Below are 23886 nucleotides of genomic sequence, written 5' to 3' on the forward strand. Positions count from 1 at the left end.
AGAAACTCCAGCTAAAAATATCCCAAATCAGGAGGGAACCACCTTTAGTTGGTCTGCCCAGCCTTTTGCGCCAGTCAGCTTTTCTTCCACCTCCTCGGGGTTAGGGAAAATGTAAAGGTCTTTCCTAAGCCAGCTCTGAAGTAAGCAGGCTTGTGCAGTAGGCTGAGGAAAGAAGGCAAAGGGGGGCAGAGGTGCTGCTGCACCATGAGGAAATATCTTACATATGCAGTAACGGCCACCCTTCACCACAGGATTGTCTTGATTTTGTGCGAGGTTGCTCTGCAAGGAGACGTCAAGGCCTGTTTGGCCTTGAGATTTCCTTCCTGGTACTCCTGACTATGCACCAAGGCCAAACCAGCACAAACTGGTCCCAAGGGCAGCGGTGGGGATCCAGTATTGGGAGTATATAGATGCCAGCACTAGATACGGGAGAAAAAAAGAGGAAGGGAAACCACTCTGTGTGCTTCAAATAAGGGAAAGTGGAAGTAAATTGAAACGCCAGAGGGAAGAACATAGCATAGGAGATTGTGCAGGCTGAGGAGAGATTAACAAGTATTAGCAGAAAGCAAAGGACTTGAGAGAATTCAGATCAATGCTGAGACGAGCAGCAGGAATTCTTAGCAAGGAGCATGAGGAAGAGGAACACATATGGCAAGGTATGGATAAGCAGGCAGACCTGAGAAGGTGTGTGGGCAGGATAGAGAAAAACCTTAAAATCCAGAAATAGGAAGAGGGTGAAAAGTATATGAACAAGTACCTAAAATAATACTCCTTTCCAAACCAGATATAATAATTTTGTTCATCTTGAAAGCCATACATAAACTAAGCAAAGGCAGTGTAAGAATAATTTTATTTAGTATTTTGGTAACACAATGATACATCTCAAAATGACCACAAGAGTTAGCTCGCTGAACAACTGCATACATTCTAAATGGGTGCTACTAAATCTGAGTAACTTCACAGATTATATGAGGCATTATTTGACCAACAGCCATGTAGTGTGTGACCTCCTGACAGACATGAGCAGTGTGAATGGAAGTTGCATTAGTAGCCAATGCATAGTTAAAGCTTTTGAAAGAGCACAAAATTGCAAAAGCTGTTTTTATTAAAATATGAATTGGTGATTCTTGCGTTAGAATAACTATTCAGTTGTAGGTTACATCCTTTATATTTTTTTAATAACAATACTTACAAAGGTACAAGGAAAAGTGTCTTGCTCCCATTTGATCTAATGTAGATCTTCATATGAAAATGCTGAGTATCTTACAAAGCTTTTCACAGGTATAGGCTAAGTTCTGGGATATCACAAACTTGTACATAATTCAGAAGAACACCTGAGGTTACTCCTTGTGTATGTAACAGAAAGCTATTTTAGCTTTGAAAATAGAAGATAGATGCCATATAAGTCAGAGACTTTAAACAGGTATGTTACTACTATGTGAGGTTACAGAATATTATTTTTAGGCTTGATGCAGGTTATTAAAATCAGTAGTGAAGCTTCTGTTTAAGAAGATCAGGATTGCGTTGTTAACCCAGCTCTTACCAATGTCAGTATGAGCTCTGCCACTGCTGCCAACATGACTAAGAGTGGCCATGGATGAGAAGACCCAGTGCAAATCTGGACACACCATCTAACTCAGCCTACCAGAATGACTAGTGAGCAGGGCTGTAATTGCTCTGTGCTTTACTTGAGGCTTGCGGCATGAAAGTTTCATTACCAAAACCCCAAGTCTTCACTTCTAAATACCTCAGCCCACATGGATTTTACTGGACTTGCCTATGTGGCTAGGGACGGGGATATTAACTCTTTACTAAAGAAATACAAAGTTCAGCTCTACCTTTATTAAAGTTTCTAATGCAAATATCTATTTTGTTCATGAATACACTAATGAACAGATTAGCATACGGTTTGTACCACCCTTGCCATTTGATGATGTATCAAAACTGATCTTTCAAAACTTAATGAAAAGTTACTATATTAGGACATTCTATTCATTCTTATAATAAATATTATTTTTATTTTCAAATGTGCTTATAAGCAAGTCTATTTTTTCTTATTTTTAGTCATTTATGTAAACACTTTGGAATGCTAAAGGCAACACTTTACATTGTCATTTTACCAAAAATGTATTGAACACTTATAATGGAGGCATTAATGTACATCCCAGCAGTGACAGCACAGGAGCTGCCATGTGCCTACAGCAGTTTCCAGTACAGTGAATTCAGAGGCAGGCTGCAGTGTTCTGAGCACACCTTTTTTTTTTTTTTTTTAATAAGAAATTTCACTTTGGGATGTGGAGTCACTGAAGGCAAACTGAAGAGTTAAGGCACAGTGCATGGAGACATGGAAGGATCGTACAAACAGTTCCTGGAGGTGCTCCAACCAGTTAGTAGATAAAAAGTGGTTTACAATGGTGACTTCGGTGAACAAGCTAGAAAAGAAAAGGCTGACTTTCAATTGCATATGTTTTATTATTTAATACATTACATTGTTCCCTGGCTCTCCTGCTAGAATTGAAAAGAGGACTGAATTATACCTTGTGCAGTTTTACTTCCTGCTCTTGTGACTTGTAATATAGGTTAATTTCCAAAAAGATCACCAGAGAAAAACTATAATTTATTTAAGTCTAAAAAGAGAGAGCGAGATTATCTTCAAATGCAAGGTTTGTTGCTTAGGTATTTGCTGACAGCTGATTTTCAGTGGCTGCTTTCTCTGCCTGCAGTCTTTGGACAGCCTGATCGAGCAAATCCATAGTATCTCTAAGGGTAACATTCAAGGTAAATGGCTTAGGTTTAATGGTCAGCCCATAGGTAAAGTCCATTTTAGGGTCCTCGTTTGGATTGGCAGTAAAATTGCACTGATGCACCAGTATGGAGGTAAAGAGAAACAGCTGCATCTTGGATAACTCCTCTCCAATACACCGACGCTTTCCCAATGAGAAAATCATCACGCTACTGGTCAGATCTTTATTGATGAATCCATTCTCATCCAGGAATCTTGTTGGATCAAAATCTTCCGGGTTGGACCATTTTGCTGGATCATGATTCACTGACCACTGATTAACAAAAATCACTGTGTCCTTGGGAATGAGGTAGCCCATGATGAAGGTGTTGGTTGTGGTGGCATGTGGGATAGTAACAGGCACAAAGCTGCTGAAACGCATGGATTCATACAAGAAAGCCATGACGTAGGGCAAGTGAGGCTGATCTTCAGCACATGGCAGACGGTCTCTTCCAACAATCCTGTCCACTTCTTCTTGCATTTTAGCCTGCACATTTGGATACCTGCCATTTAAAGTAAGATGTGTGTACATACATAGCACTTTCAAAAGATTTTCTGAAAAACAATCCTTGCTGTAAATTTTTTTTCACAGAACCTCACCCCTACCCTAAATAATGCAGTTTGAGCAAAGCTTAAATATATTGCAGGAACATGTAGACCTTGATGGAAAACTTCATGAGAGAAAAGTCCAAAGTTCCCATGCAATGGTATCATTTTAGATTTGCTCAGTTTTGACTTTAATAATACCACATGTAACTGATTCTCAACCTAAGAAATGAAACTAACGCAAAATGTGCTGAAACTGAAGATTCTGATCCAATTCTGAAAATTAATTCTAAAACTAAAATTACTTGTCTCTTCTGAATACCGGGCTTTCCGTGGGAACGAGAATTTGGTTTTCTAGCTCTATATGCGACCCCTAAATATTAGCATGGAGTTTGTTATCGCTAGACATATTGCACACATACGAAAGTCTGCATGTTTTTAAACTGAAAAAACCCACCTGGTAATAATTGCAAGAATTGCTTTATGAACATCCCACTTTTAGTTTATACTTTTTCTAATTAATATCAAAATATGTTTTCTTTATAAGGTACTTTAAGACCACTGTCTTGAAGCCTGGATAGTCTGGAGGACCATACAGTAACCAAACAATCAAAATGTTAATACTTTTTGCTTATTTTCTTTTGCTCGTCTAAAAGCACACGTTCCTTCAAGGAGCTTTTATTTGCTTTTTTTAAGTATTCAAGTTTGACTTCTGTGTCCCTGCTTTTTCGTCTCGCAGCAGGTCTGCCTGTCGAATGCTGGGCAAATGTAAGAAACGGGGAGAAACCCAACAGATTACCTGGACACTGCGCATCATAACCTTAGCTCAAAGCGTTAAATATTTGCCTGTTTTTCAAGAAGCAGCTGAGTAGATAATTTTTGTGTAAGCCTACAAATTACGCAGATGACGGAAGAAAAAGCCGGGACAGACAAGGAAATCCGTGTCACGCCTTCTCCTATTAAACCACCTCCCCTAGTCGAGATTTTCCCCCTGGAAGAGCTGGTGCCAGGGCAGTGCACAGACGGGGTGTGCTTGCACCCGCCGGCTGCCCCACGGGCCTGCCTGTCCCCGAGTCACGCAATGGCGATAAGGGCACACGCTGCTGGCAAATTATAGCATAATAGCGGGTTTGTAAACCAGTGCATGAACTCTTTATCTCGCTTAAGCAGTTGTTATCCCGTTCCTATGATCTCCTTGATCTTGACCTGGTAAAATCTGTTACTTTTAGGTTTTATTCGGCTGCCTTTTTGCCAGCCTCTCTTTATGCACCGACCGCCGGAATAGTTTGTTGGGTTTGTTTTTGTTTTTTTTTTTTTTCTCCTTATCTTTTTCTGGCAGGTTTCCTAAAGCTTCCGTGTCAGTTAATCGGAAGCTGCTGTGGTACCCGGGCACCACAGGGGCTTGCCGGTCCCTCAGACCCTCGCCCCGGCGGCGCCGCTCCCCCTGCTCCAGCGGTTTAGGCGCTCGCCGGGGCCGGCTCTTACCTTCGCGGCGGCGATTTCGCCCCTGCAGCGCCGTTAAAACGGGGATTTCCCGCCCCCTCCCCAACCGCCCCCGAGGCCGGCCGGCGCGCTGCCCCCGCGACACCCCGGGCTCACTCCCGCGTCCCTCGCCAGGGCCGGTGGGGCGGCCCGGCCTCCCGCCTCCGCCCCGGGCGGCGGGGAGGGTCCGCCCCCCGCCGAGGCACCGACCTGATGAGGAAGATGAGGAGCCACTGCAGGGCGGTGGAGAGGGTGTCCTGGCTGGCGCCGAAGATGTCGGTGACGGTGGCGGGCACGTGCTCGAGCTGCAGGCGCGGCTGCTCCCGCTGCAGGCGGATGAAGGCGTCCATCATGTCGCGGGGGGCAGCCCCCGGGCGCAGGCTGCGCTGGTGCTGCAGGAACTTGCCGCGGACGAAGCCGTAGAAGTCGCGGTTGAGGTCGCGGAAGGCGCGGTAGGCGGCGCGCACGGGGCTGGGGAAGCGCTGCAGCCAGGGCAGCGCGTCCACCAAGCTGCCGGCGCCCACCGCCCGCCCGAACTGCTCGTTGCGCCCCACGAGGCGCAGGAACTCGCCGTCGCCGTGGCTGTAGCGGCGGCCGAAGCACAGGGCGCTCATCACGTTGGCCACGGCCACCACCAGGACGCGGGAGGGGTCGAGGAAGGCGCCGCCGGCGCTGCCGCGCACCAGCAGCGCCACCAGCGCCCGCGCCTCGCCCAGCAGGTGCCGCTCCAGCAGGCGGCGGGTGGCGGGGCTGCCGGTGGAGAAGGCGCGCACCGTGGCGTGCGCCGCCCGCCGGTGCAGCTTCCACAGCTCCGAGTAGCCGCCGAAGGCCAGGCTGAGCCCGCCCGACACCAGCCGGAAGGAGGGGAAGGGCGGGCGGCCGGCGAAGGCGGCCCCCTGGCGGACGAGGGCCTGGCGGATGGCGCGCTCGCCGTTCAGCACCACCACGGGCCAGCGCCCCAGGCGCAGCCGGAAAACGGCGCCGTAGGTGCCGGCCAGGCGGGCGAAGGAGAGGTGCGGGGCGCTGCCCAGCTGCGCCGCGTTGCCGATCAAGGGCCAGGGGAAAGGGCCCGGCGGCGCCCGGCGCTGGCCCTGCCGCCGGCGCTGCTGCTGCTGCTGCAGGAGGAGCTTGCCCAGGCGGACGGCGGCCAGGAGGCAGAGGAGGAGCAGCAGACAGCTCTGCAAGGGGGGGATGCCGCGCAGGGCGTCCCCGAGCCTCTCCAGGGCCATGCTGCGAGAGAAAGGAGGAAAAGGGAAAGGTCAGCGGGCGGCGGCTCCCTCCCCGTCTCCCGCAGCCGGGACGGGAAGGGGCCCGGCCGGGCGAGGGGACGGGGACGCGTCGGCGGGGCGCGCCGGAGTCGGGGTCCGTCCTTGCTCTGCGCCCCTCGCGCGCCTGAAGCCCGCCCGCGTCCTGTGCGAAAAACAAGGGGGTACTCGATAATCAGGTGGCAAAGCGCTCAACAAGGGATCGAAACCGCATTTGGCGGCGGGGCCGCTGCTTTCTCCCTCCCTGTAGGGAAAGTTTGCGAGGGATCCGGGAGGTGACGGCTGAGACAGGCAGAGAGGGAGGCAGGAGGATGCTCTCGCCTGCCGAGCCTCCCGCAGATGCAGGCAGCCGCCGTGCGCGGGAGACAGGTTCATCCCGGCGCTGCCCATCCCTCCTCCCGGCGGCAGATGCGGGCTCCCCGCCCCTCTGTCGGAGCTTTCCGCTGCTCCGGAGAGAAAAACCTCCGCACGCGGCCGCCGAGCCCCGCACTGTCCCGAGCCCTCCCCTCCTCCCCGTAGCTTCGCGCCCCTCCCGACGGCGAGGGCCGGCGGCTCCGGGGATGGGCTGCGGAGGATGCCCGAGGTCCCGACGTGGCAGAGCTGAGCTGCTCCGCTTCCCATCCCCGTGCCCGGGGACCACCCTGTTCCTACCGTTTGCTCCAGCTTTTCTGAAGCAGCGAGGGGAGGAAGGGGTGAAATAAACGGCCACCTCGGGCGCCCGTAGCGGCACTGACCTGTTGCACACTGTTTCCATCTGAGGCCTCGGGGAGGATGGAGAGGAGCCGGGCAGCCGGCGGCGGCTCTAACGGGCAGCCCCGGGACGAGAGCGGCGACGGCGACGTTCAGATCCCGGCCTCTGGGAAACTCATTAGGAGCCCCGGTTCCTGTCACCCGGTGCTTGGCAGGTTATGTGCAGGCAAATGCCAATCGCACCCGATCCCAGCGCGGCCTTATTATCACCTTCCCAGCGCTTTAACCCTTCTGAGCTCGCCCCGCCGGCAGCCACCTGCCCGGTGCAGCCCCGCCGACCGGGGGCGAGCGGGCTGCCGCAGCCCCGCTCCCTCCCAACCCGCCTGCTGGGCTGCGGGGACGGGACGGGAGTGTGGGTGAGCGGCTCAGAGGGCGCGGGAGGGACGGGCCGTTGCCCCCGGGCAGAGCCGGAGCCGGAGCAGCCGCCTCTGGGCGCCTGGCATTGGTACCCGCGGCTTTAAATCCGCCAGCATCTGCGGTGCGGGGTGCGGTGCGGGCGTGTCGCGGTTCTAGCCCCGCTGACAAATCGCCATCCCCTGGCTGGAGGGGGTCGCAGCTACTTGCCAGCTGCCCTCGGGCCCTCGCCAAAGCGGGGCGGCTGAGCCGCCGAGGCTTTTATGGCCGGGGCCACAAAGTCTCTGGCGGAGGAGGTGCCGGGAGGGGAGCGGGGCGGCGGGCGGGCTCGCAGCCCTCTCTCTCTGGCGGGAGGCAAAGTCTCGCCTGCATCTTGGGGGCTGAGGAAGCCGGAGAGCTCCCCCTCCTCCGCCTGTCGCCTCCCCGTTGCGTGCGGAGTTTGCATTGCGTGAGCCGGGGCTGGAAAGCCTCCAGCCATCTCCTCCCCGGGCCCCTACCCCTCCTCGCAATACCTGACACGGGCTCGGGTGGGGGGACGCGGGGGGGAAGGAGGCAGGGAAGCGCCGGGCAGCTCGCACCCGACCGGCCCCGCTGCCCCCTGGCACTGCGTTCGGCGCGTTTTTACCGTGAAATCTGGCATCTCCACCCCCGCTACCCCGCACTCCGGGAGGGCTGGCGAAGGGCCTGCGGGTGCGGCGCTCCAAGCTCCCACCCCGGGTTTTCCGGAGCCCCCGGGGGGGAACCGGGGCTGCAAAACCCGCAGGCATCGAGGGAACCGTTTCCCAGGAAATGAGAACGCTCTTGCTTTGTTGTCGTCGGCTTTGCTGTACCAAGCAAAACTTTAAAATACGACATTTACTTCAGATTTTCTACAGTCACGCCAGGAGGAGAAAATAAGGTGTTTTGGTAGCATTTAGGGATTAGACAAAATTAGATGCTGGGAGTCAGCGCCGCTGGCCCCGGCTGCAGCTGCTGTCTGCTAAGAAGTGCAGTCCTGGCCCTTGTCACTGTCCCGGGCTCCTCCAGGCAGCTCCTCCTCTTGCTCAGACTGGCATCAGCCACATCTCCCTGTGCCTCAGAGCGCACTGTGCTCCTTCCTGCCACTGCCCAGGGACAGAGGGGTCAAAACCACTTTTTTTTTTTACTTTTTTTTTTTTTTTTTTTTCCGAGCAGTGCCAGAAAACGTGAGCTTCACTCCTCTCAGCCCCATCTCTGTGGTGAAATGGAAGGATCCTGCAGTCCAGCCCAGCACGTGGCCCAGCTTCAAAGAGGAGCAAAGTTCCAGCCCTGTGGCATTAAGCTGAGGGCAAGCTTGGAGAGAGACGAGGCAGTTTGATCTCTCCGTCACCATCATGAGGTTGGAGCCAGCTTTCACATGCTGTGACCTCTCAGCTGTGCCTAAGTGGCCTGTCCCAACCTGACAGCCACCTTCTGTCCTTCATCAGCCACGTGTCAAAGAAGAGACACAGGCTTCTCCCTGCAAAGAGTGTTCTGGGCACTGGATGTGGGTGGTAAGGACTAGCTTGGATCAGTTACCCGAGCTCTGGATTGTAGTGCTGGCCATTTGTCTTTTCCAGGGGGGAAATTTGCCTTTTTCCTGGTGACCATGGTAATCAGTTGCCTAAAACCCAGGCATTACAGCTCTTGTTAGTAAGACCCTAAATCCTTGCTTCGATACAGCACCTAAACTAGCCCAGGAATTACAAGTCCTTGTACATTTTTTTTAATGCTGTAAGAAAACATTAATTTCTTCTTCTTCTTTTTTTTTTTTTTTTTTTCCCCCACTTCTCTTTGGTCTTCAGGACTTCTGTCACTATTAGACATGAGAGAAGGAAAAATCTATTTTAGTTGTTTTGTTCTGTTGTGGTAGTACCAGCTGGTCCTCCTGTGCTATGTGCTGTACAACCAGGGTATTTACAGTGTTGGCTTACTGTTGCATCTATTACAGCCTGAGTATTAGTTTGACTGTATACAATGAATGTTCACCCAATTTTTCTAGGCTTTTTTTTCTATGTGACGTTGATTAGTCCTTTACAATCAAGCCCAGCTTGGGTGAAGCAATTTATTACACCAGTGAATTAGTGTGGTACAAAATGCAGACAATGGACAATCAGGCTCTTGGTCTCTGTTATGTTCTACAAGTTGCCCTTCTGCTTACCTCTTTATTTACTCTTCTCACTTCTTTGTTTCTAGAAGCATAGAAGTTCAGAATTGCTCTTAGATAATGCATGTTTCTTTTTTTTCCCAATTCTGGGGACTTAAATCAGAGGCAGGTCCTACTGAATCCAGTCCCAAATTATTGAGTCAAAGTTAGTTCTGTTAGACATCGAAGACTGAATCACTGAAAACATACACCACGTAAAATTAGTTGTTTCTGAGGTCAGAAAACCCTACTTAGTGTAAGATATGGAAGAGAAAAGAAGTTGAAGGGGCAGAAGTGGGTGGGTTTGGGATTAAGGGAAAGGAATTTGGGCTTAATCTGTTAAAAATCCTGATTGATTTGACAGGAATGCCAGACACAGGGGGCTAGCAGAGACTGCAGGGACATCAGTACCTCTGCAACTCTGAATGAAGGTGCTTTTTGTATGTGGATGAGAGTCCTTGTTGTGGAGGTAAACGTTTGATAAAGGAGGAGGAATTACACAACCTGAAGAGTCTTCATTTGCCCTTTGAGAGGAATTTTTTTCTCTGCCACAGTCCTCCATTTTCCAAGAAAACCCCTTAACCCCTAAGAGATTTTTTACAAGTGTTAAGAATTAATTATCTAAATAAGGGTTTACGGACTCAGTTCTTGGTTCTTCTTCCAACTATGGCAGCCACTGACTTCTCTTCTGGGCATTGGCAAGGTGCTCATAAATCCTCATAAGCAGTAACTGGAATTTCTCAAGGACTTAACCTTGTCCTGTTTTCTATCCTTACCTCTTCCTTTTGCAGCTCTCCGTGGAGACCCCTCGCACACTGGCTTTCTCTCTCTCTTTCCCATACCTGGGACCATGTATCTTTTCCTCCGCTCTCTTAATTTTACAATATCCCAAGGTGGATTATATGACAGTTGAGCGATGTTTTATGCTGGGATTGCTTCAGCACAGAGCTTGTACAAATTGTTTACAGTTTATAGAGTGATCCAAGCCATTCTTCATTAAATAATCCCTTGGAAATATTGTTTCTGATTGTCTCCTTCTGAGTGTTGCACAATACTATATAAGATGAAGAAACAAGTAGCATAACTGTAAAACACAAATCGCTTGGAAGCTTAAACAAATGCAATATCCTATTGTTTCAGGCTGCTTAAAATTTTACAGGCGTTCTTATGTATCTCTGGGGATTGACTCTAGTCTCAACAATACTGCTCTAAGTCAGCAAAATCATCGTTAAAACAATCAGATTACAATCAGAATTAGAACCTGCAAGCCTCCACGTTTACAACAGCTTGCTGATATTATATTTACGCTGCAATCCAGCACAAAGTAGAGCTACCACTACCCTTCAAGTATCTGGGAGCAGAAGATCTGCACCAGCCACTCAGTCCAGAGGGCAGCCAGCTCGGCAGCCACCGTCTGTGCTTGCTGCTCTGTGCCATGTAGATGTGCCTGCTTGCTCGGGCTTATCCGCACGATACTGAATTGCTCGGTGCTAAAACTAACCTGAGACTGGGGTACCAGGAGTGTGGATGACAATGAAATCATGTCTGATGCAGGTTTCTGGTTTTGCTCAGTTTGGCAGCTTTCCTGTGATGCCAAGCATGAGATGTAAAGAAAATACAAGGAGTCACATCCTTCCTTAGTGCTGCTCAGAGTGCCAGGCATACATAGGAGCCAGCTGTAGCTCCATGATTCAGGGTTATATATTTAGGCTGGTCACTGTGGCCTAAAATAAAGCGTTTGTGGTATGCTTTTTAAAGCATATGTATTTGTGGTTACATACTGCATTCTTAACCTTCATTAACTTCCAGCTTTCCTTGGACTTTCGCTCTTCCCTGTGTTCCCACTGAGTTCCTAGCTCACATTTTCAATTCTCCCTTGCTATTGAAAAGCCTAAATTGGGCTCCTAATTCTGAGCTGAATTCCCCCAGCTGCTGTGGGAAGGCAAGAAACCTTCCAGTACTTGCTGAGGCACAGCTCAGTGCTAGTCTGAACTGTAGACTTTCCATCTGTTTGCATTTCCATGTTACTTGCAAATTAAGGACATACATTGCAGACTACTTCCACACAGGTAACACACACGTATGATGACAGAAAATGAGGACATAGCATTATCCTTAATTCAGGCATCAAACTTGGTTATGAAACTGTTTTAATTTTGCATTGCTAGATTCCTACAGTATTTCTTTCCCAACTTTGCTGTCTTTTCTTGGTAGTATTAGATGAAACCACATAGCGGACTCTTTCTTGAGAGGAAAAGACAAAGCTGGTCACTTTGTGGCTACCCCTTGAGAAGCCTTTTTAAACTGTCTTCTGCTAGGAGGCAAAAGTGTAAAATCTAATTTACACACTGTTGGGCACTCATCTGTGGCATTTTGTCTGTGTCTTTTTATTTATACTATACAAATGCTCTTTATTGAAGTACTGTGAAGAAGATGGACAAAACAGCAACAATGGGGAAAGTTTAGACACTGGCTAAGATGTGCATTATTGTATCTATCCTCAACATGTGGTGTGTGGGCAAACTGTTGTGTCTACTTAATCGCTGACTTGAGCAAAGGGTCTCCCTGGGGCATCTGGCAGCTTCGCATCCTAAAACCGCTGCTGAAATTTGCAGAACCAAGAGCTGTGTTGCCAAGGTCCATCTTTTTTTTTTTTGACATATAGAAACCTTGTAGTCTGTATGATGTGCTCGGTCACTCTAAAGCTTAAAAAATGATAACATTGCTTAGGGCCAATATTGTTAACATGTTAACAAGCAGTAGTATTTTTTTCTCTTTTGTTTTCCAGACTTTATTGGATATTGTATTAGTAGTGATGATACGAAGTTTGTGGTGCCCTTGCTTTGCTAACTCTAAGAGTTTAGCATTTGCCATTTTAGAAAATGCCAGGCTCAGAACAGCCCTGGGCTACAGCTGAAAGCAAAGTGTACTTCCCTCACAGGCAGAAGCATATTCTGTAGGTGTGAAGGTTTTGAAGGTTTACCTATGAAATTCTACAAAAACTTTCATACAGATGTGCAAAATATGATTTTTGAGATTTTGGAAATTTGTCCAAATTTGAACGAATTATCAAGGGAAGAGCGAAATAAAAGACCAATCTGAAGTCACTGCTTTAGAGGTTGAGACTAAAAAGCTTTTCAAAGAAAAGGGCACAACCAATGTTTTAATAGGAACACATTTTCTTGTTCTCATAAATGTGTTCAACTAGTTTGGGACTGAACATGTCTAAAGATTACAATGTGAAACATGAATTTTTCAAGGATAGAAAACTTCAGACCAGATGATTAAATATGGACAAAGTTGTAAGTAACGAAGGACCTGGAGTTTCCAGCTATGGGAACTCTGTACAAGTAGACACCATGACTCTCCTGCACAGAGAGAGAAGATAGTGAAGCACAGATAGTATGAAGAAGCATACAGTTCTTTGATGAGAACATGGGTTTTCCTATCTTGTGTCCTAGGTCTCCCAGCCATTGATCAGCCCAGCCTATGAGTGTTCAGCTCAGCACTTCCCAAGCAATAATTTCCCATGACACAAATATTGGTCATTTGGGTTCTTCAGTTTGTGTTGCATATGTGCCGTTCTTTGGTGCCTTGGCAGCAGAACAGCTCGTTGAAATGTTAAAACAGGCAACACAATTTGAATCTAGGAGCCTCTAAAGCAATCCAAGTTGAATTTCAGAATTCTCCTTCCTTCGGAGAATAAACCTGGTTATGTAGTAGGGGGTGCGGGTCTGATCTAGGTAAGAGAGCTGCACAGAGATGTAAGCATTGCTTTGTCCTCTGTTATGATACCTTAAGTCTTACTGCTTAAGGGGTTCTTGGGCTGGGTTGCAAACATCTACGAGTACTTCAGAAAGTGATGCCAGGTGTCTAGCATAGTGTGTGTACGTATACATACATGCTTCCTCTTTTGGAGTCAGACTAGAACTGTTGCTGAAGCATACTATCAAGCGCAAAAGGCAGATCTTGGCTACCTGCACTCATTCTGTGTTTTCACAGGGCTGGCAGTGTGTCTCTCCCTTGTTTGGGCTTCAGTTTTAACTTCTGAAAAGCCTGTTCTGCTTACCTTGCACGTTCAAGTGGATACACCAAACTTGGACTCCATAGGCTCTGAGGTAACTTCTTGTCCAAAGGATTGAAATTTTATTATCGTAAGTTTTCAGCATTTAAAAAAAAAAAATGTTATCCTTAGAACTGCTCCCTTCAGATTTTCATGTGCTCTGAGAGAGAAGGTGGTGCTAAGCACTAACTCATTGTCAAGACAGTGGCTCAACCAAACAGGAGCACAATAATTTGTGCTTCATGAGGGCTTTCCCTAGCTTTTGATCATGAAGAGACAGGCCTTTAGCTGGGATTTCCCAAAGGAAATTCCTGTCACAGACCTAAGGAATTTCATGTCGGTCAAGGAATTGCTTGTAAATGTCACCCTGCTCAAATGAGTGAGGGAATATGCTCACCCTCGTTCTCCTTTCCATTACTCCAGGTCAATAAAATGGTGAAGAGTATTTGTGAAGAAGCTGCAGAGTGATAGTTTTTCCACCAGAAACAGGTTCTGGATACCTTGGCTTTGCTAAGTATCCTGTCAGATGGAAATGCATGCATCTAAACCAGGACTGTGCTGCTTTGGGCTGGGATAGAGTTCATTTTCTTCATAGTAGCGTAGTAGGGGCTATATTTTGGATTTGTGCTGGAAACAGTGTTGATAATACAAGAATGTTTTAGTTACTGCTGAGCAGTGCTTACACAGAGTCAGGGGCCTTTTCTGCCTGTCTCACCATCCCACCAGCGAGTAGGCTGGGGGTGCACAAGAAGCTGGGGGGGAAACAGAGTCGGGACAGCTGACCCCAGCTGACCCAATGGATATTCCATACCATATGACATCATGCTCAGCATATAAAGCTGGGAGAAGAAGAAGGAAGGGGATGATGTTCAGAGTGATGGCGTTCATCTTCCCAAGTAACAATTACACGTGATGGAGCCCTGCTTTCCTGGAGATGGCTGAACACCTGCCTGTCAATGGGAAGTAGTGAATGAATTCCTTGTTTTGCTTTCCTTGTGTGTGTGGCTTTTGCTTTACCTATTAAACTGTCTCTATCTCAACCCACCATCCCACTGGGGAGGAGTGAGCAAGCGGCTGTGTGGGGCTTATTTGCCAGTTGGGGTTAAACCACGACAAGAACCTTCAGTGGTTTGGCTGCTGAAGCTCAGCTGAGGAAACATTTGCACATCTCTCTGCCACACAGCATTCTTGGCTTCCTCTGCTCTGTTGTGCAACGGTTTGGTGTATTTGCCTGCAGCGGTAACTGCATTTCAGTGGTAAAAGAAATGACTCAAATACTAGGGACTGGGATCTATGTGGATATGTATTCATGCTCTTCCCTAGGGTATGGGAAATGGAGTTGTTTATTTGCACATTTTTTGATTTGAAGAAAGACTTGGAGAAAGTATATTCAAACCCAGGGTATAAGGGAAACTCCCTTTGTGGTATCTGTGGTCAATGATGGAAAATTGAGCTTAGGAGATTTTTACAGTATTCCATGCAAGGGCTGCAATCTTGATCAAGACAGTTGACTCCTCCTGTAAGACAAATAATAATAATAATAAAGATTTCCTCTAGCCCTCGGTAAGATCAACAGAGGGAGAAAACACTCCTGACACAGATAGATTGCTCCTAGCATTTGGAAGCAACCCCAAGGAAGTGTCTGTTTCTGAGCCATTCAGGTCTTCTAACCTTCAGCAATGGCAGATCAAAGACCATGAGGGAAACAGACTGCAGGTGCCAGTCAGGGCAGGTTTCGTCTTGTCGTAGCACTCCGGGAAGAGGCATTTGCTAATGTCTGTTAATCTCATGGCACGCCAAGGGAGAAAGACAGAAAAAATTGCCATAAATTCTTCCCTTTCCCAAGCAGCCCACACCCAGGCTGAGGGTGGCTGCACGAAGGCTTGCCGGCTGCCTCCAGAGGGGAGAGCGGTGCGGGACTCTGTGCCACCCCCGGGGAGCAGGGCAGATTTGGGGTCACCTGGCAGCATGCTGGCTGTGTCGGGGAACGGGACATGAAGCAGCTGCAGAAGCAGCATTTCACTGGAGGTGCACCCTCATGGCGAAGGTGAAAGCAGCAGTAGCTGGGACCATGAGAGCAAAGGTCTCCCAAAGAAGAAAGCCCAAAGTCCATCTTGGTCGCTGTCCTCTCCCATAGAAGCATTCTGACTTTGCAGTCAAGGAAGAAGAGTAAAATGCTGTGCAGCACCCTGGGGAGGAGGTAGCAGCAGTGGAGGCAACAGGGTGCTTTGCCAGATGCAGGGAGAAGGCAGGATTAGGCACAGCTTGGGGCGCTCTAGGGGATGGCTTTGGCCAAAAGCCAGGTTTGCCCTGTCTTTCTTTTGAGGTGTAAATGGCATGCAAGCAGGCTCCTCTCAGTGGCTTCCCTGTGAAGATAAATAACCTGATTCCCTGGTTATTATCCCCCTGCTCTCCTCCCCTTCCCTCTGACTGACTTTGATTATTGTAACTTTACATGCGCTTTTAATTTGCGTGCAGGCAAGTACAAAGGCCCAACCGGATATACCTGTTATTTGCCAATGACCTGAAAGAGTATAGTTTATGTTAAGCCTTGGGTTATGGTAAGGTTTGCACGCGATTCCTCAATATACATGCTGCAGGCAACTGATGGATGGAGGTGATGGAGGGTGGAGGAAAGTTTTAAAGTGACAGAGCCTGATTTGGTTCTTAGTCAATCTACTAGTTATGTAAAGGCCTATACTGCAATTCTGTGTAGAACCCAAGTCTTGCACTTTCTTTAGGCCAGGAATGTATGATCACGTTATCCGGGCTGTAGTCTGTTCATGGCTGCTCCTGCAACTGTTCTCATTAAAGCTTTATGAAAATCAGGCAAAAAAGGCGGGTCGGATATTCACACCTCCCTGTTTGTACATACTCTGGCATGGCAGGGAGAAGATTGGAGGTGAAGGAGGAAGCTACAAATGAGAGAATTTGTGGCAACCGAGTCAGTGCTGTGTGTGCAGGGATGCAGCACAATGGAGGTGTGAGGACTTGTGATGGTGAGGAGATCCACATTTTATCGCATGGTTCTCCGCCTGCCCCACTCCTTAGAGAGATTTCATTTGAGATAGCCTCCCTTAGCAAGAGTTAAAGAGTATCCATCTCTCATGGGTTGCCTGCTCCTGCAGGAGAGGAAGACAGAGTAGTGAGTCTAGAAGTTACAGCAAGAGACTGCAAAGAGATGTGGGGTCCAGTGCTGAGCCTGCAGACTGACTTGCTCACCCTTGAAAGTAACCACAGAGAAAGCCTAGTGACATTTAAAAAAAAAAATCGTTTCAGTGATTCCACATCAAATTAGCTAGGTCTTCAAGCAGAAAGGAAGTGTTTTTATCTGTCAGGCAAGTAAACTAACCTTGAGGTCTGAAACTTGAGTGGTTTTATTTCTGGTATGTGTCTTAACCCAGTGTTAAGGACCACACCAAAGGAGTTAATTAGACATTTTGTTTGAAGGTTCAGGAAAGGGAAAGGATCCTGTTCATTCTCAGCACCACCTCTTATCTCCAGGAACGTGAGAACAACATGAGTTAAATGCAGTTTTGTGGGCCTTATGGGACAGACTTTGCTACTCACACTTCCCTCAGAGACAGTGGGACAAGGTACAGAGAGTCAAGTGCTGCTCTTACAGATGAGGCCATCATAAAATGATTGTTAAAATAATAGAAGACGATGGACTTCTTGTTACAAGAGCCCTATGTAAGTTTATGTTTCTAGACATAAGCACATTTCATTTTTTCTGTCCCTCAGCTTCCCCATAAAATTGTGAGTGATAATAGTGTGTGCAGCCATCTAGTATCCATTCGTCTGTTCTCTAGCTTGTTATGATAGACTTTGTACAGCCAGCATCCAAGAAGATTATGTTTAAATTTGCAGGATAGCGATTGATGGACTGAGTTTTTGCTCCTGTTTTTAAGTCAAAAAAACCAACGTTGCCTTTCATCTTCACAAGCCCACAGTCCACCAGGGAACCATGGTCTGCTTGTTGAAGGGCATTTATCTGAAGCAGCCTTGAAAACAAATCCATTTGCTTTTCTCCTCTCTGCTCTGCTATTTCTTGCTTCCTGTTTGCATCCCAGTTTATCTGCTCTTTTGAGGAACTGGTTTTCATAGAATCATAGAATGGTTAGGGTTGGAAGGGACCTTCAAAGGTCATCTAGTCCAACCCCCCTGGCCAGGACCAGGGACGTCTCCAACCAGATCAGGTTGCTCAGAGCCTCATCCAACCTGATCTTGAATGTTTCCAGGGATGGGGCATCCACCACCTCTCTGGACAACCTGTTCCAGTGTTCTACAACCCTCATTGTAAAAAATTTTTTCCTAAAATCTAATCTAATTTTATTTAAAAAACTCTTCTTTTCCTTATTAGTTTACTGTTTACCATCATATTTTTCAGTTCTAAGTGTCCAAAACACATAACACTTTTGCATGTCTTCATTGTTATTCTTCCCCATTTGTCTTGATGCTTTGGCTGAGCGTAGAAAATTTACATCTAATAGGAGCTTCTCAGAGGCTGTGAACTCTTAAACACACAGTTGGTCTTTCTGTGGTCAGTATATTTCTGAAAGTTGAAATCTGTGTACAGACTTGTTCTGATGAAGAAAGGTTTCAATTTCATTTAAAAAAAATAAATCACATATAGCAGTCCACAGCCTGATTTTTAAATAAGTGTAGTAGAATAATCTAATGCTGCTGTAAGTACTGATGCACAAAACAAACCCTTCAACTGTGTACTCAAAAACCTGGAAAAGTGTAAAACTGTCCCCTCCATCCCTGGAATAAAACATTCATAACAGCACACCCTGTTGTGACAGGGTTAAACAGTCAGGAAAGGGTTACAGGCTGCCTGCTTGTCACTTGATTCAGCAGGGGTTTAGATGAAGATGTGTGCCCTTTTTCTGGCATGGAAAGCCTGGGAGCCCCTGCAGCTGACTTTGGATGAGGGAATAGCTTTGCTTTGTGTTACTTTATGAATTTGATGTTTAGATAATAAACTGTATCCTGGAGCGAAAGCTGAAGAGGACTTGGGTTGTTTCTGTGCCTTGACCTTTCCCTTTCCCCTGGGCAAGAAAGCCCACCAGCATACAGGCTGTGAAAGAGCACGTGGCAAGCATAGTAAAATATTTTTCTTTTCCTTTATTAAAGTAATCCTGGGTTACACTATCAAAAGAGAAGTGTGAGGAGGCAGGTATGAAGAAGCTGTAAAGAAGCAACAGGCCCACGTTTCACTTGTACATGCAAGAGAAAGTCTTACTGAAGTTATATGGGGTTTTGATGAAAGTAGAGTGATTTAGATTGGTTTGTGATATCTATCTAATACTCAGCATTTGCAGTGCTTGTGTGGCAAAGCAGTGGCTGCTGGAGCATGAGGTATGTCTTCTGATTACTGAAAATTTTGAATTCCCAGATAGGAAACCTGGCATTAGATCAGGAGGTCAAATCAGCTACTGTGACCTTCAGCTGGATAAGGATCATAGAAATGGATGCTGAGTCTGAAACATTGCACACATAAAACGTGATAGCAGTAACAACCTGCTTCAGTGATATTGGCTGGTGCTGTTTCCGTGGTGGGCAAGCTCTACCTGCACGGCACTTACTACTGTTGAGGTAGAGTGACGTGGGAAGTCGCTTCTGGAAAGGGTGTGTCGTCCAAGTGTGAGAGAGGCGGCAGATACAGACAATCTCGGTAAGTGCGATCAAGTGCTGGTTTCAGCACACGAACATCTTCACTGTCTATAGCACTTGTGGAAGAAGTGATGGTGACAATATTATATTAAGCATTTTTGCATGGCAGATTTCTTAAAATGCTGAGAAAATAAAAGTTTTGGAAAATGTTGATATACTCCACACTTGCTAAATTATCCCCTTGACTTAAGCAGCATACTTTTCCTTAAGTTATTCCAATCAAGAGAAATGATGGGCCATCTGGTGTGAGTATTTCCACACTAATTCAAATTAGAGAGGAAGGCTTTGGCTTAGTATCCCAAGGGATTTGGGTATCCTGCAGGGAAGACTGGACACCAACAAGATGAAGTAATAAAAGCGCGGAGGACTAGACACAAATAAGATTGGTTCATGGTATCTATGTAACAGTATCATCAATGCTCATGCCGCTAAGTGGCAACCTGGCCTGAGAAGGCAGCCTCCACACAAGCATCAGAGAGGTTGGTGTCATGATTGATTGCAAATGAAACAGAAAGTGTTGGGATGTTGCAAAAGGCAGATGTCAGTCTGCAATGGATAAGAAGCAGTGTTCACGTTGATGAGCATTCCTTATTTCTGGTAACGGTAATGACAACAACTCCTTCATTTAACCGTCCTTTAAGCTCTTATTTCTTGGAAGCCAAAGAAGTGGTGTAGCGTGTGCACACCTCTCTGGCCTGTTGTCTCCTAACATGCTGAGCTGTAGGATCCGTGGCTGCACACTGATGCCACCTCAGTGCTCTACCAGATCATCTGGCAGGACAAATGGAATCTGACACAGTTTTTATGCTTTACGCCAGATGCATAAGGAGATATGATACCCATAAGAGCAGTATGAAAAAAAATTCTATCTAGTCTGCCGTAAACTCTGCATAGGTGAACATATCTCTTCAGAGTATTCTGGACTAATCTGAACTGACAGAGCAAACTTGTAGCACTTTGATATAGCCTAGGTATTTTAGATCTATATTCCAAGTATACTTGCCTTGTGGAGTTGTATTATCGAGTTGTAGCCTGACTTGTTCTGTATGGTGCGTAATTCTTACTCTTCCATCAAGGTCCACTGAAATTATTATTTCAGCAGATAAGTACGTGGATTCTGTTTACTAAGCCCCCATTGGACATTTTAAAATCGGTTGTTTACCATGGTTTTAATGTACCCCTCCTTGACATATTTTGCTGTACAGCATCCTTGTGACATATTACAGGATGAATTTTGAGTGCGGTCTTCACTATTTGCTCTTGATTTAAGACCTAGGCAACTGTCCAGATTGTACAGCAAAACAGTTTGTAATCTGGAATAAGTATCTGTCAATCAATTGTACTAAGGTATGAAGGAACAATCTAAGTGTAAGTAGTTTGTTACCTTGAAATTCCAGCCAGCATCTGAAATAGATCACCTGGAGATGCAGATGTATTTGCATAAATGTACACAGATCGTAGTGATAATAATGCGAATAACATTTTTTGTGAGGTAATTGCAGACTCTTTTGCAATCACTCCTACAGTGCAGTATAGCACACTTGTGAGGTGGGTAATTACTAAAATTCCATTTTAGAGAGGAAAACTCTGAAACAACATGATTAGGGACTTTCCAGAGGCCATCCCTGACATTTTTTACTTGCTTGGCAGTAAAATCAAATTTAATTACTTCTGTTCCTGTACTTTATCTACAGACTCATTTTCCTTTTTTAAGCTTTTGCTTGGCATTACCTGTTACACCTCATATCTTTTTACATTCAAGTAGACCCTTGCTAAGTGTTCCCACTGATAGATAACTTTTGACAGATATTTTCCATCTTACTAATAAAATGTGACAAAAAAACCCCCTAAGCTTCTTCTATACCAGAAGAAATAAATACATCCACCCACTTCTGCTGTTTCCTAAAGTTTGTTTTGACAAGCCAGACCTGTATTAAAATCAGCTAGGCACCACACTCACTTCCATCTTAATGCCAAGTGATGAAGCTCAACCTACTTGAAATGTTTTCCTGGCACCTTTTATAAACTCTTTTGGGAAATCCAGCAACAAAACACAGGTTTAAAACATCAAATATGGTAGAAAGATACCTGTGGCAAAAAACAGTCAACTCCACATGGGGTCAGGGAGTGCATCTGTTAGGTGTCACCTGGAACAAACTACTCCCGTTCTGCTGTGGACACGGTCATGCCTTGACTCATGGGAGAAGAAACAGGCACACGGCTCACATGCAGAGACCTGGAGCCACAGCCTCGACTGCAGATGTGCCGCTCACAGTACCAGCAATGCATGTGCGAGCATCCAGAGGACACAGAGCTCCCCATTGCGACCCCTTGTTCCTTGGCTTCATGTCCCCACATGCAAGGTGGAGCAGCCTGGGAGGTCAAGCGGCCAAAAACTACAGCTGGAAAATGCAGAGGGGGAATACGGAGCTGGAGCCATGGAGATCTGGGGGGATCTCCAGGGATAACACAGACCACCCTGCTGCTGCCAAGCCCAGATCAAATGTGCCTGTAACACTTCCAACAGATGTGTATCTGAGCTCTCCTGAAAACCCTTCCCAACGGAGATCTCACTTTGTCCTTTGACAGTATGTCTGGGGCTTTGTTGCAGTTTCCCAAATGTCATGCTTTGGGTTTCCTTCTTGCAGTTCAGACACATAACTTTTTATCCATCAGAGACCCAGAGAATAGGCTCTTCCATCTGCAGTCTTTTGTATATTTGAAGTCTGACGTGCTGCTTCCCGTCAGTCTTCTCTAGGTGGAGCCCCCCAGCTTCCTCGTAGATTATAGTTCCTAGATATATATCAATTCTTGTTATTTTTTTTCCACGCCTTGTGCTATTGCTCTATGTTATTCTTAAAGTCAGAGCCTAAAACTGGACAGAGTATCGTAAAGAGCACAAGTGAGCAGAACAAAAAGTTTGTTTTCTTTTAAAGATAAATCTCATGGCACACAACCCCAGGATTGGTTTTGGGGTTATGTTGTGGCTCTCTTTTCCGAGAGGGAAGCAATTTCTTTTCAATATAATATGTCCTGCAGCAATATCTTGTGAGGTAATGAAGAAGGTTGAACAAATGCAGTAGGACAAAGTTCTAATCGTTAAATAATGTGAATGTGTAGCTGGCTTTGAATGTAATTGCTTTTATTAGTTTATTATCATAACGGTTTTGTGATAATTAAGAGTTTTTCCTGCTGCAATGGGAATGACATAGGGGCTTATGTGTCCCCAGGACCAGCTCTCTAATTTAGCAGAGCTACATTTATGATCTGCTTGGAAACCACTTTCAGTATTCTTGACTTCTCATCTCCCAGCTAGCCTGTTTTGATGCTCACAAAAATACAGCAGTTCCTGAGTGTGTGGGTAGAGTATGCAGATAGGACTGTCTCCTTCATCCAAGTTATCTTTCATTTGTTTCCTTCAATAACTATCCCTGTCATTTCTTCAGAAACTGTCTCTGGTGACTATGGAACTAAGACATTTCAATTGCATATCTTTTGTCATTTAAAATATCTCCTCTCTTTTATACAGAAAACAGAAAGAGGGCAACTATGCAAACTGGGCAGACATGCAAGACCCTAATGCAGAGACCAGTCCCCACCAGGATTGATTTCCTCTCTGAAGTTGACAGAAGTACAATTCCATGAGACCGTGATACATTCCTCTGTTCATAGCTGATGTAGAGGACTCATTTAATTACTGCACCCAATTACCAGGCACTTTCCCTATTGGCCACGTGAAACGTGGGATTGCTATAGGATCTGGTGGAAGGCATTTCTATATCCCAGTAAGGTTTGTCATGTGTTCAGTCCCCACAAATCTTCTTGGGCTTAGCACACCAAGTAGCACTTCCTTTCACTTGGACCTTCTGTGTTGACAGTAGGCCATTTTGTCCGTGTTATATGTGGCCGGTTCCTTTATTTTCACTAAAATTATCTGCTATGACAAAGCCTGTGTCTTCTCCATGAGAGGCATACACTGCAATAAGAACACCAGCTTGAAAAGATTGTGAGAATGAAGAGAAGAATCACTGGTAAAGAACGTTACACTAAGAAAACACCACAAAAAAAAAAAAAAAACCACAAAAAACCAACTTGGCTGTGCTGTGGAAAGCTGAAATGATTAAAAAGTGAGATGTGTCATTTTTTTTTCTTCTAGCTACATGCAGCATGTGTTTCCCATGTCTCGTATTACAAGCAAATGTGAACTGAGGGTTTATGGTAATACCACCAAGGAAGCATGAGATCATCTCCCCCACAGGTGGTAAGTCAGTTTTCCAAGGTGTGTTTATGCGGTGCGTTGCAGAGCACTAGCACACACATGAGATACTTACGCAGTATCTGTAATTACGGAGGAGATTGAGGAATAAACACTGTCTAGCCAGGTATGAGTTGTAAAACACCTTATGGCAAAATAGGTGATATCATTCATCTTGATAAATACTTGTCAGGGCATGAATTTGGCTGAAGTTAAATGAAGCTGATAATGTGGTTTATAAATGCACAGCACGTAGATCTTATGTAATAAGATTAGTCGTTAATAAGATAAATAATTTGATAGTGCAGAAGCAAATTTGCTTATATTTTGACACTTGCAAGTCTGTATTTCAGGATCCTGGTCTGTTTTTATCTAAGTTGTAAACCACAAACATAATAAATGGTATAAGATTGCTAGAGGAAAAGTGACAAAAATGAGCATCAGTCACACGGCCAGCTTGATACATTTATTTTCCTTTTGGGTCATCAGATGACTGAATAACTAAAAATTGTAAATATTATTGAAGAATTAGCTGCCATTGATGTTCTTTGTGGTTATGTTTATTGA

General features: G+C 46.2%; 1 protein-coding gene and 1 long non-coding RNA gene across 2 annotated transcripts; one reads left to right on the forward strand and one right to left on the reverse strand.

The window, feature by feature from the left end:
- Positions 1 to 831: 831 nt before the first annotated feature.
- On the reverse strand, positions 832 to 7153 carry CYP1B1 (cytochrome P450 family 1 subfamily B member 1). The gene is made up of 3 exons (XM_086744276.1): positions 6810 to 7153; positions 5021 to 6040; positions 832 to 3285 (listed from the first exon to the last, which is right to left on the reverse strand). The coding sequence occupies exons 1-3, from the start codon at positions 6827 to 6829 to the stop codon at positions 2673 to 2675; spliced, it is 1653 nt and encodes a 550-aa protein (XP_086600402.1). The 5' UTR covers positions 6830 to 7153; the 3' UTR covers positions 832 to 2672.
- On the forward strand, positions 5991 to 23219 carry LOC147601346 (uncharacterized). Its single transcript, XR_015258107.1, has 2 exons — positions 5991 to 6068; positions 22594 to 23219. It is a non-coding gene; the product is annotated as an uncharacterized LOC147601346 (long non-coding RNA).
- The last annotated feature ends 667 nt before the right edge of the window (positions 23220 to 23886 follow it).

The sequence above is a fragment of the Chlamydotis macqueenii genome, chromosome 3, assembly GCF_036417535.1.
Source record: "Chlamydotis macqueenii isolate bChlMac1 chromosome 3, bChlMac1.mat, whole genome shotgun sequence".
Classification (NCBI taxonomy): Eukaryota; Metazoa; Chordata; class Aves; order Otidiformes; family Otididae; genus Chlamydotis; species Chlamydotis macqueenii.

Excerpts from the sequence above, each read along its gene's own strand:
- CYP1B1 (XM_086744276.1), bottom strand. The coding sequence starts at position 6,829 with ATGGAAACAGTGTGCAACAG. Across the intron at positions 6,041-6,809 it reads ATGGAAACAGTGTGCAACAG|CATGGCCCTGGAGAGGCTCG; the intron begins GTCAGTGCCGCT and ends TTTCTCTCGCAG. Across the intron at positions 3,286-5,020 it reads CTCCTCATCTTCCTCATCAG|GTATCCAAATGTGCAGGCTA; the intron begins GTCGGTGCCTCG and ends TTTAAATGGCAG.